Source organism: Formica exsecta, unplaced genomic scaffold (genome assembly GCF_003651465.1).
Source record: "Formica exsecta isolate Colony F162 unplaced genomic scaffold, ASM365146v1 scaffold359, whole genome shotgun sequence".
NCBI lineage: Eukaryota > Metazoa > Arthropoda > Insecta > Hymenoptera > Formicidae > Formica > Formica exsecta.
This window is the reverse complement of record NW_021850836.1, coordinates 80343-93231: the sequence shown is the minus strand read 5'-3', so window position 1 is coordinate 93231 and position 12889 is coordinate 80343. Positions and strand designations below refer to the sequence as shown.

Below are 12889 nucleotides of genomic sequence, written 5' to 3'. Positions count from 1 at the left end.
AGGCCGAATTACGAGGGGAAGCGGCGGCAGCGATTCAAGCGGAAGCGGCGCGATTGATCTCTAATCGCGTAGCGTATCGCGTGCTATAATTCACACGTCGGCGTATCGAGCGCGCGCATCGCTAGCTGGTGAAATTATCGCCACCGCTACTGGCGGACAATAATTTTGCGGGCAACTCCAAGAGCGCACGAAAGAGAGAAAGAGAGAGGGGTGAGGAGGGGGGGAGAGAAGAGAGAGGGAGAGAGGGGGAAGAGAGAGAGAGAGAGAGAGAGCTTTTATAGGTCGCTGCTTCAAAATAAAACCCAATACGCCGCAATACGAAACGCTTGAAAGGATATAGTATAGGAGGCGACTTAGGCGCCATTGAAAGATCGCGTATCGGATAGATCCATATATGTGAGGGTGAATCACGTGCGTTATGGATTAGGAGGAACGGAATTTGTATTTTCTATATAATCACACATTTAAATACGTCTTTGAAAAATAAAAAAAAAACAGATTATAAATTATTTTAAATATCAAGAAAACAAGAAAGAGAGAGAGAATGAGTATTGTATGCGATATCATAGTATTTGCTAATCATTTATGTACCTCAGTTAATTTTGCGCACCCAGAAAATTTTTGCTGTGGTTGCAATACCACTTTTTTGAGTGTACATTAATATAATTAAATGTATATATAAAATTTCGTTATGAAGTAAGATTTGTTTCAAAGTAACAGTGATTTGCAGCTTATCGTCAGACTTTTCTTCAGAACCTATTAATTTTTACATCCGTGATATTTTCGAAGCGACCATTGCCATTTTTTGACATTGAGTGAAAAAACGGAGGACGGTAGCTCTAGAACATACGGAGTATACTTAATATACGTCACGTTCGCGGAGGCGCCAGGCATGGAGAGAGTAAGAACACATATTTTCGACGGAGGTGAACGAGATCACGGAAGGAGAGCGGGTACGAAACTGCAGGCATGCACGGCCTGCAGGACGTGTGTCGCCGCGGTCGACCGCCAGTTTTATAAGGCCGTAAAGTTTGTCCCGCGGGTACCTTCCTTCCTTCCTTCCTTCCTTCCTGTCTGCCTTGCCCGCCCACGCTGCGCCCTGCGCCTCGTATATCACACGTACCGTGATTTAACCCGCCCGGCAGCGCTCATCCTCTTACAACACCCGAGACGAATTTTATACACACAATAAATTGCAAGACTTATACACACACACACACATATATATATGTCTCTTGAAATTTTATGTAAAAAATTACAATAATTATATCCAAAAAGTGACCAACAAAATAAATGTATTCTGAAAATAAATGTTACTTATTTTCATTATTTCGCGAAGCAATTATGTAAAAAGTGAATATTAAATATTAAGTATTGTTTTTTTAATTTGAATCCATTTCCCATATGTATAAGAGTATTTAATTTGATTTTAAAATTCTTTAGCGCAAATCAGATTTTTCTAATCATTTATTCGCTATCCTATAAACAAGAGTTTTGCAGTTTTTTTTCTATAAGCTTACCAAATATTTCAGTGTTGTTCTGTTATACTATGTATTTTGTATATATTTTTTTTCTCGAATACATACACATACATATTCAAGAATTCTTTTTCACATTAAGATTATAAAACATTAGAAAGATTATTAAACATTAGAATAAGTTAAGATTTCACTTTTTAATAAAGAAATTAGAAAACCGAGAAATATATATTTGTTCATGTTAATTCATTTAATTTAATGCGAAAATTCATTTTTATGCATTCATAAAAAACAAAAAAATATTTCGATAAAATTAAGGAAGCGCAATAAAAAATAGACATAATTTTTGACTTATTAATCCTTTGAGTTTCACATATTTAACGATATAGATTCTTTACCAACATACTTAAAAAATTGTTTTAAATTTCGATTTTATTTCGGCGGACATTATTTTAAGGTTACTGCAATCTTGCAGGATATCGTAAAATCCGCTATTGCATGTTTCGAAAAATTTTTAGAACTGCTACTCTACTCTCATTATCTCCATATGTCTGGTCAAATTCATTTCAATAATCTCTTAACCACACGTCTTCTAGACTGGACGCAGAATTCTGGTAGCACATCTTTGACATGTGATTGAAGATATATATATGTTCGCACCACCATAAGGCACATATCAAATTATAAACCGTGAGAATTTAATGATCACACCCGTATACGCATTTGGAAGACCTTGGCCTCGACGGCTGCTCGTCACCGTGTTGCGCAGCTACGCATGGCAAGGGGAAGGGAGGATACGTTCAATATACAATTAGTTTCAAAACTTTTCAGTTAGCCCTCATATATGTGTGCACATACACATATGTGTAATAAAATATTAAGCGCATTGAAATAAATAAAATTTATATATTAATAGCTTTCTCAGATTTTTTAATATAAGATTGCAAAATATCAAATATTTGCTGAATAATTTATCTATAATAAATGTGTATCGTAATTCGGGGATTCTCTAACAACAATCAACTCTAATATATTATTCTATATATTTATATAATAATAGAAATAAAATAATCTTTTTTTCCATTATTTCTTTATTTTTCTACGTTGCGTACATATATTTATTTCTGTCACGACACGAAATCGAGCCGCGAGCTTTGCGGTTTGCGGCCACATCTTTCAAGCGACGGTGTTGTAGAGCGTCGGGAAATCAAGCGACTTTATCGGTGAATGTTCCGATAAGGCGCCAAAGGTGTAGCGTGCGCGCGCGATCGTGCTTTATGCCGTGACAAGTGCGCTTTGTTGAAGCGAGCGAGCCGACAATCGTCGACACGAGTTTCGCGGCACGCCGCGTCGATGAAGATATATGACGGGAAATGCCTGGCGCCACGGCTGGCGTATCGCGTCGCGTATCGTCGACGAGGACGTGCGAGTGCTCGGAAAAAAAATTCGTCGTAAGTAGCGAAACTTTCTGGGAACAGCAAGGATACCCGTGGATTGAATTGTCGCGGTGGTGTAACTGCATAATTAAATGTACAAAAGATATATTTGAATGTGAAACACACAAAGCGTTAATTATATGAATAGAAAAGAGCTAAGAATCTAATGAATTAATAAATTAATGTTGTATTTTTTTTTATATAAAACAATAACTCTTTAAAAAATTGTATACACTTTCTCTTTAGCTATATTACATTTTATATATCCTTAATTAAAATTTTGCTATTAATTAGAGCTTTTTCTTAATTTTTGTGTGTTTCACATTTAATATATATCATTTACTATACATGCAAAAAGATCAATTGCATTTTTGCCAAAATTCTGACCACTCTGTGCTAAATCTTTTACGCGCAGAAGCAAAAACTAAGTCTTTTCTCCAGCGAGCGCGATCAGATCTGACCTCGAGCTTATCCGGCAAATTCAGCGTGACGGCGTTTACAGGGTGTCCGCTTTCAACGAGTTTCCTTTCGCTTCGCGTCTGGACATCTCTTAACGAACATGCGGTGGGTGAGCTTCGCGGAGTCACGCGAGACTCTCCGACGACAACCCGATACGTTAGATATCTCTCGTCATCTGAAGGAAGAGGGGTAAAGGAAAGAAGGAGGACAGAGGTGGGGTGGTTTCGGTAGATCCTTCCTCCACCGGATAGAATCTATCTCTTTCTCCATCCCTCTTTTCACCGTGTAACACGAACCAGTTCCGCCGAGTTCTCCGATTACACGCTCCCCGGACGCGCTGGAATTCCACTTTTTTTTCCACCACCTTCTCCCCTCTCACCCGTTCTTTTTTCGTGCCACTTTACTGGCGAAACGTATCGAATATAATGATGAAAACGCAAAAGCGGCATATTTTTTCCGCATCCGAATCATCTTAGTTCTCACCTTATTCTCGAAGATATTGATTGTCATTTTCGAGAATTTTTAAAAGTTAGCTCTCCACACGTTGCGAAAATTATATGTTTTTAAAGTAGCTTTCTATATTGTCAGACTAAAATTTTAACAATTGTTTGCGCAATCTCCGTAAAAAATATAGAGTTTATACTTATTAAATATAAGTAATGTTTATGATAAGATCATCAAAAATACTAATTATAAAAAATACTGCGTTTCTAAATAATGATGTGTTCTCACCTCTCTTGAGCAGTCCTGATATCCTGCCTTGTACCTGGACAGGCCGGGTTGAGCAAGCGATCTCTGTCGCTGCAAATGCCTGACCGTAAGCTCCAAAATATCGGCTTTTTCCAGCTTGCTATGCTTGGTGTTCTCCAGGCGGGCGCTGTCGAGAATGAGCGCCTTCAGCGCCGCTAAGGATTGGTTAATCCTTGCTCGCCGTCGTTTTTCCATTAGTGGTTTGTTAGCCTGAAAGATGCGTAATCCATGTGTCTGGTCAAATTCATTTCAATAATCTCTTAACCACACGTCTTCTAGACTGGACGCAGAATTCTGGTAGCACATCTTTGACATGTGATTGAAGATATATATATATGTTCGCACCACCATAAGGCACATATCAAATTATAAACCGTGAGAATTTAATGATCACACCCGTATACGCATTTGGAAGACCTTGGCCTCGACGGCTGCTCGTCACCGTGTTGCGCAGCTACGCATGGCAAGGGGAAGGGAGGATACGTTCAATATACAATTAGTTTCAAAACTTTTCAGTTAGCCCTCATATATGTGTGCACATACACATATGTGTAATAAAATATTAAGCGCATTGAAATAAATAAAATTTATATATTAATAGCTTTCTCAGATTTTTTAATATAAGATTGCAAAATATCAAATATTTGCTGAATAATTTATCTATAATAAATGTGTATCGTAATTCGGGGATTCTCTAACAACAATCAACTCTAATATATTATTCTATATATTTATATAATAATACGCCGCTAAGGATTGGTTAATCCTTGCTCGCCGTCGTTTTTCCATTAGTGGTTTGTTAGCCTGAAAGATGCGCAAACAAATCTTTTATACGCAAGTGTTAATAACTCTCTTTTTTTTTAAATTTAAATATAACAGTTACATTCGAATTTTGAAATACGCAATTGTTATTCCCGACATTTAAAAATAGAGAAATAGGTTCCGTCCTTGCAAGAACCTTTAGTATCATTTTTTACTTTTGCTTTCTTTTTATTTTAGTTTCACAGAGACTTTCGAGAATTGCTGTAGCCAATGGTATTTCATGTTTCGTCCATCAAATTTAGAATATTAAAATTTTCCCAGTTATAGAAAGTACGCGATTTCTCTCATAATACAGTCCCTTGCGAACATCTCTACGTTCCGACAAATCCTTCACTTTTTGGTGGCTTTTGACTTGTTGACCAAATGCCGATGTCGTTTCACGATGGCTCGGAGGCGGATGCGAGAGTGGGAACAATCGTGAAAGCTCCGACAGAGAGATGTGAGATAGTCGCAGACGAGCGAAGATAGAGTCGGATAAAATGGACTAGACTTTAAATGGATGGCATAGTCAGTACGCGAAGGCGTACACAACGGGTGTTCCAAAAGTGCACATAAAAAACAGATTTATTTTTGCAATGTCCCCACGATATATGTATCATACGTTAATTTTGCTAAAAAAATGCATCAATTAACTATTGAAATATGGAATTCCCGGATACTTCAAATTTTTTGGAAGACCATATAGTCGTGTATTGTGAAAGAGAACTCGTCTATACTATAAATTAATTGAGTAAACTTTGCGTGATAAATGAAATGGGCGGACGTTTCGGGAATAAAAATGAGATAGCTGATAACAGTACGACGCAAGAGTGAAAGAGAGAAATAGTATTAACACATACGTGGAAAAAAAGAGACGAAAACAAATTTACAAAGATTGGAAGAAAAAGAAAAAAGAATTGCTGCAATGAAGGAAAGAAGTAACACGTAACGTTGCAAAAAAAAAAAAAAAACAGCGTACAAAATGGCGAAACCGAACCGACACAAAGATACTTTGAATGCCGAAAGAGAGAACTTCTAAATATTCGCGATAGAACTAGAAAAAAATTGTCTGAAGAGAGACTGCAAAAACGATGTAAAAGGCGAGACGGATTTGCAGAGTCGCATTCAAATAAGAAGGAGATGACAGATATCATAAAAGACGAAGATAGCGGACTTGTAGATATATGTATAGCACGAAGCGACGAGAGCAGATAGAGTTATATAGATCTGAAAAACGAAAGAAAAGAGCGAAAGAAAGGAGAAAGGAGAAAGGAGAGTGCAATAGATATAGAGCGCAGAAAGACGAGAACGATAGCGAACGAGATATAGAGTGACAAGGACGAACAAAGTCGACTCCAACTAGAGAGGGGGAGACCGCAACTACTGTGCGAGAGTGACGTAGATAGAAAATGTGAGAAGGATAACAAACAACGGGGACGTATAGAGCAAGCCGGTGACCGCAGACGCACGAGTGCGACGAAGATAAGCTGAAGAGGAGAAGGACGGCTGGAGGGGAAACGAGGTGAAGCTGGCACGGTGCGTTCACACGGGAGCGCCGCGACGGGTAAACAAACGAGCGCGCCGCGATTCTGTTTATACGTGTGCGCGCACGTGTGTGCGCGCGCGCGTGTCATCGCCGACCGTCGCGGCACTCTTGCGTCCTTCTATTATTACAAGAGGCGCGTACGAGGGTAAGAGGGGGGGGAAGGACGACGGGTAGAAGGGAGAAGATTAGATGTGCGTCTATCAGCGATGTGCGAACTCTCGCGTGCGGGCCTCGTACGCGTGCTCTGAGAGAATTTCGTAATAGAGATGTTCAAATTTCGTTATAGCGAGAGTCGAAAGATGAAACTGGATTGAGTCGTGAACTCTTTTTTTTTCTTTTATTTTGATTTTATATATTTGCCGATTGAAAGTTGATAACATCTGATGAAGTGTCTTTATCGTCGAAATTTGAGTTTATTAACGTATCTGTTCTAAAACAAAATTTTACTGAGAAAATTAATAATAAAAATGTTAAATGTTTGCTAATAAAGAATCGATTTGAAATATATTAAACTTTAAAGGTTACATATGAATCATTTTCACCCTATCGATATTTTAACAATAGAATATCCCGAAAGATTTACACAATAAAAAAATGTTTAAAATTTATTTTTAAGCTTTTGTTACATGATCATTTTTTACAGAAAGATGTCAAGAAATATATATAAATTCTTGTAGATTTTTTCAAGCACTTTGGAATAGCTAAAACTGCGACAAGACATTGTGACCCATATGTGACCAGGAACAGAGCAAAAAAATATGTGATCTACAAAGGTTAATAATTGGAAGAGATATGAATGAAAAGATCGCCTTCGCTTGTGTGTATATTTCGATAAGAGTCTTTACTTTAATAACATCGAGTTTTATTTTTTTACACTATCTCAATATTTTTAAAATTAACAATCGACTATTTGTGGGCGATCCGTATTCAACTCTCTTTATAGTCCCTTCGCGCGAGAGTAAATTGCAGCGTTTCCCCGATAGGTATCGAAAGATAAATCCGTCGCACTCGATGTAACTTAAGATCATCGTGACGTTCTTTCACTCACAGTATGATGTGAAAAATAGTCGGGCGTGCAGGAAAAAAAGAAGACAGCTTTACAACGCTGTGACTTTGACGGTGCCGTCGATTAGCGCGTTACGCGCGATAAATCGCGTCTCGTCGCTTGCCATTTTTTGCGACTTGGCACGTACGGCACGGCGTTATGAATCACCATCGTCGTGTAAACTTCACGAACAGCCGGAATTTTTAAGACCGTTGCTTTTTAACAGCAGGCTGACCTTACTCGGTCACGGTCACCTTTTTTGTATATATATTAGAGCTACAATCCGCAGAAACTTTAACTTCTTTAGTTAAAATATACAGATTTATTAAATTATTTTTACGGCTGTCTAGGAAGCTTTATTGTATATAAAATTATTATTGTATATATAAATGTCTAAATTGCTTCTTTTAAATGTCACATTTAAGAATTTTTACCAATCGCGAAAATGTCGGAACTGACACTTACTCGTAATTAAAAAGTTAACTATTTTGCTAAAAGTAAAGAAAAATTCGATATTTTGATTGTTGTTTTCACTTGATTCCGGAAAGGTGACGTTATATACACGTATATAATATTCGCTCATTCCATTGTCATCTGGCATGTGAATTGCCGGGAACGAGATATGCCTTCGTTTCGCTCATGATAAATCGAATAAAATGCGCGGGCAACGAGCGACAGGTAATTAAACCGGGCATAACGACGATCCGTTAAGAGCCGTCAATTACACCAACGACGACAGCAACGACCAGCGCGTCCATCGTATCTGCCCCTCCTATTTCTCCTTCATCTACCATTTCGAAATCCCACGAGACTTCTCCGCTCTCAATGCGTCCAGAAATTCCCTCATTTATCGCTCCGATCCCTCAACGACGATAATCCGACATAGACGCGATAAGGATTACGAATTTCTTATTTGGCACCTTAAGGAGATAGAGAAGGAACGCTGATTAAGTGTGAGAAATTCGTACACATATTTTGCTCATTTACTAAACCTCAACTAATATAGTTTTAAATTTAGTTCAATTATACGATTTTAAACTGTTGGTAAAATTTTTTATATTTTTTATATTCTATATTCTTATATTTTTAATATTTGAATCTTATAAGTCTTTTTCCATTTTCGAGAGGTGGACCGTGATACATGTTTATTGAATTTATTGATTACTATATATTTCTTTCTTTTGTGCTTCTTTCTTTTATTAACTTAAATTTCCGTGCTATTAAAGCAGGACGATATTTCAGGTGGCGCGCATATTTCCCGCCGCAAATCCATTCCGTTAATAAAGACGAGTGCGCAAAGTTACCGCCCTTCGTCACCGCTAAGGAAACTTTCCTAATAGGAGACGCGTCGCTCGAGCGAGTATACTCTCATGCGACGCGGATCACCTTAAAAGGGCAGCACTTGATGCACGCGCGCACTGCCGGTCACGGACGCCTCCCGCCATATTCGCGATATATATTTTGCGAAATGAACCGTTCCTTTTTCGCACTCGCAGGCTTCTCTTTCTCTCTGTCTCTATCTTTAAATGAATAAATTTCATATGTACGCGTAAAAATCAAATTTTTTCTGCTATAATATTTTTATTATTTAATCCTATATAGCGTATAATGATGTATCATTTCCTCTTATCAAGTGTACAGAAGTTTGAAAAATATAAAAATGTACATAAATTAAAAAAGCATAAGAGGAAGCCGCATTTTCGTTTTCTGGTCGGCGAATTAATTGGATAATCTGAATTACGATGCTGGTAACGCGCGTGTGAGAGCGAGCGTTCGGACGTTTCGTATACGATAATCGCCCGTAAATGCGTTCAATTACCGCAAATTGACGTTATAGAAGGCTCCGACACACACACGTTCGTGCTCTTGTGATTTGCTATGTGTCGCCGCATGACAAAGAGAAATAAGGAAATGCCTTTGTAATGTGTTTCATTATTAGCAATTCACTTGTCAATGACAAATTCGAGAAGATGATTGATTGTCAGCACTTTTTAAAATCATCTCGAAGTATGGAAAAAATGCTAGTTATCCGCAATATGCTACCGAATAAATGTGCAAACAGTGTCTACTCAAACTTTCTAAAAAAAATCCCTAAAAATTTCCTGATCTTCCAGTTTTTTTTTTGTTTAAAATTCCAGATAAAGAGAATTTTTTAAGAGATTTTTTGGATGCAATTTTCTAAAATAAGTTTTTTTTTATTGTGTGCGTTTTCTAATGCTATTCATTCACATGAAAGAAAAATAAAGAGCCAGCTCAAGTTTTAAGTGCTAGATTTTAAAATGTATTAAAAAAAAATGAATAGCTTCCGTAAGATAAATATTTTTCACCTGCATAACATTTTCATTTGTTTATCACTAAAAGTTATATAATACATTAAAAATACTAAATACTGTATATTCTATTCTGTTAAGACATTAAATAAATATATAAACATAGATAGATATATAGAATATATAACAGAGAGATATACTATATATATATATATTTATAATATATTTTAAATACATATAATTCTCTCTTTCTCTCTCTCAGAACTTGGTCAATCAGTGGAGATTGCTGATTGCTTACAATATACGTGCAGAATTTTCGAAGAGAGGATCATTGTTTTCCCCTAAATTCCAATAAAATTCCAAGAGAATTCCTTAATTTTTCCAGATATAAAAAAATTATTTGAAATTTTCAGGTTCTCATGTTTTTTTAAGGAGTAGCATGGATAACAATGTGATCAGAATTGTTTTAACAATGTCAATCAAAAATTGCCATTTTTCATGTCAAAGATCTTTCAGTTGCGTGCGATTATATTTGGTCTCTCAGCGGTATGTGCGTCCAATAGAACTACTTTTTATTCTGCTTTTCCGCGCGATTTTAACGGCAAGTCCACGTGGTGAGCGATATTTTTTTTATGCCTCGAGCGGTTATGTTTTTTTATGATCCGGAAACGAGCGAAGGTCGCAACTTCGAATTCCGGAATCTCGCGAAATCCGCCGTGTTGCGAAACTGACCCACTTCGCGATGATTAGAGAGAGAAAGAGGAAAGAAAGTACCGCGGGCGCAAGTAACGCCTAGCTTGTGACTCTTTTTTTATGCATTAAGTTTTTTAGTTGCCAACTTTTCCTAGAGTCACGTTGAGAGCCGCCATTCGCTACGATTATATGGGATGGCAAGATCTCAACGTTACCTGTTTTTTTTTTTTATTATATTTATAATTATGTACAAAATGTGTGTGCAAAATATGCAAATCTATAATTAACATCGGATATAAATAGTTCGTCTAGTATTCTGAAATAATGACTTTCAGTTCGTATTAGTATATTTGATATAAACATAGATTTTTAATATACTAATATTAACGTATATATATCTATAACAAAAGAAAATAATATATTTACAAAGTACAAAATTAGTGATTTAAACGAACTTTTAATTAATATACTAAAATGATTACATGTTTTATACACACAAATGACTTCGTCACAAAAATATATTAAAATATATTTAACTCTGATTAATGAGCGAGTTTTCACATAGATATAAAATAATAAGTTGCAAACGAGGCACGTGTTTGGTATCGGGTTCGCGTCCGCGCCAGCGGTCTTATGATCGGAAATTAAGTGCGCAGAAGGATTGCAAAGTAGAATGAATCGCAATCTGGAATTACGCGGTCATGCGCCGAAAGAGATGCAACGGATGAGATCGCATCCTCATACGACTAATAAAGTATTCTTAAAACTTGTCATGAAATTATTATCTCTATATTCGCGCATATATATATTCCTATTCTAAACTCCATTTTCAAATATTTTTGTATATTTTTGAGGAAGTTAATAATACATCGTTGATATTAAAACCCTCTACATACGTAGTATATATAAGCGTAAAATAATTCTTAATAACAAAAATCTATTTTTTAATGGCACAAAACATGCAACAATGTTTTCGAATCGAAAAATTTCTCGCGTTCGTTTCTAAAAATTATGCTATATTTACTCACTCTTCGTCCGTCCGAGTGTTTGGGGCTCGGGCTGAGGCTGGGACTGGGGCTCGGTGCCGGGCTCGGACCCTGATGCACGGCCTGTTGATGCTGGTGATGCTGTCTGTGGTTGTTGCCGGCTGATTTCTTCTCCTGATGCCTCAGCGAGTGTAGACGCGCGGTCATTTTAACAGGCCGCGACGGCCTTCAGCTCTGATCGCAGCAGCACCCTACGTGATTGGCCGGATTGTGCGACTAAGGCTCTAAGCATTTCGCGGCGGCCTGCGACAGCGAGACCAGACTATCCACCAGATTATTGTCTTCCCTCGCGACTTTTGTTGGCACTAGCGATGATGTATTGCAGACTAATCACCGTTGTACCATGCCCTCGAGTGTCTCGAGAGATCAAGTAGCGCGTCGGCCAAGAGTCCCGGAACGCGAATTCAAATACGTGACAATGCACGTCAGAGTTCTCAGAGCGACGATCAAATCGCTTGGAATCGCAAAGTGCACTCACTCACAACGCGACACTAACTGATACCAACGACCTCTGTCACTTGTCCCTCGTATGCGCGTGTGATTCGATCATTTGGCGCGCCAAATATGTCCAGAGAGAAGGAAAGTTCTACGAAAGTTCACACCATTGACGGGCGGCTGTACACACCGGCGCGCACACCGCGCCACGTGGTTAACCACGCGTCACCGAACCACTTGTCACCCGCGAGCGTAACAGCCGTTGGTGGCTCGTGTGTTCGCCGTTGATTCTTATCCAATTCCTCGTTTGTTCCGAAAATTGTCTCACAATGTACACCCCGATAAACAATCGAAATGCACTTATTCACAAATACTCGAGTGGTGAAATAACGTTCCGTTTATATCGATATTCTTAAATGATGCGCGTTGAATGACGTTTCTTTATTGATATCAGAATCGAGTATAGCGATCGACTCGATCTTAATGCGAAAAACAATTCTCCTACGATTTGAAATACAGAGAATTTCTGCTTATGAGCTCGCGAATTGCAAACTCACAATTTACCCGAAAATTCAACGAGGTAATCCGTTCTCGTGTCAACTTACGCACGAAAGATCGAGATCACTGTCAGCGTTAACAAAATACACGCAACGCGTGCAATCTGACTATGATATCGTCCACGTGTGCTCGCGCAACGAGCGACGGTGTCGGACTGTGAGGCGGTGAACGGTAGCTGCTGGCGGCTGTACGCGGCGAGCTTGGCGCGTCGAGGCCGCGCGCGTCGGCAGCAAGGGCGGCGGTGGGGGGCGGGGGGGGGTTAGGGAGGAAGAGACGGCTCGCGTCGTGGTTGGTCGTGCGTGGGGGGAGGGATGCCGGAGCACAGCGGATAGCTCGTCTGTTCGGCGTGGCGCGGCACGGCGTGGCGAAGCG

At 38.5% G+C, this 12889-nt stretch overlaps 1 protein-coding gene across 1 annotated transcript in view; it reads right to left on the bottom strand.

Annotated features, from left to right (window-relative positions):
- LOC115238748 (protein deadpan) overlaps positions 1 to 12669 on the bottom strand; it is an 18080-nt gene extending 5411 nt beyond the window's left edge. The window contains exons 1-2 of the mRNA XM_029812794.1: positions 11507 to 12669; positions 4106 to 4333 (exon numbers count right to left, since the gene is read on the bottom strand). Of these exons, the coding sequence (XP_029668654.1) occupies positions 4106 to 4333; positions 11507 to 11671 (393 nt within the window). The 5' untranslated portion in view covers positions 11672 to 12669. The remainder of the gene's footprint in view (positions 1 to 4105; positions 4334 to 11506) is intronic.
- Positions 12670 to 12889: the final 220 nt, after the last annotated feature.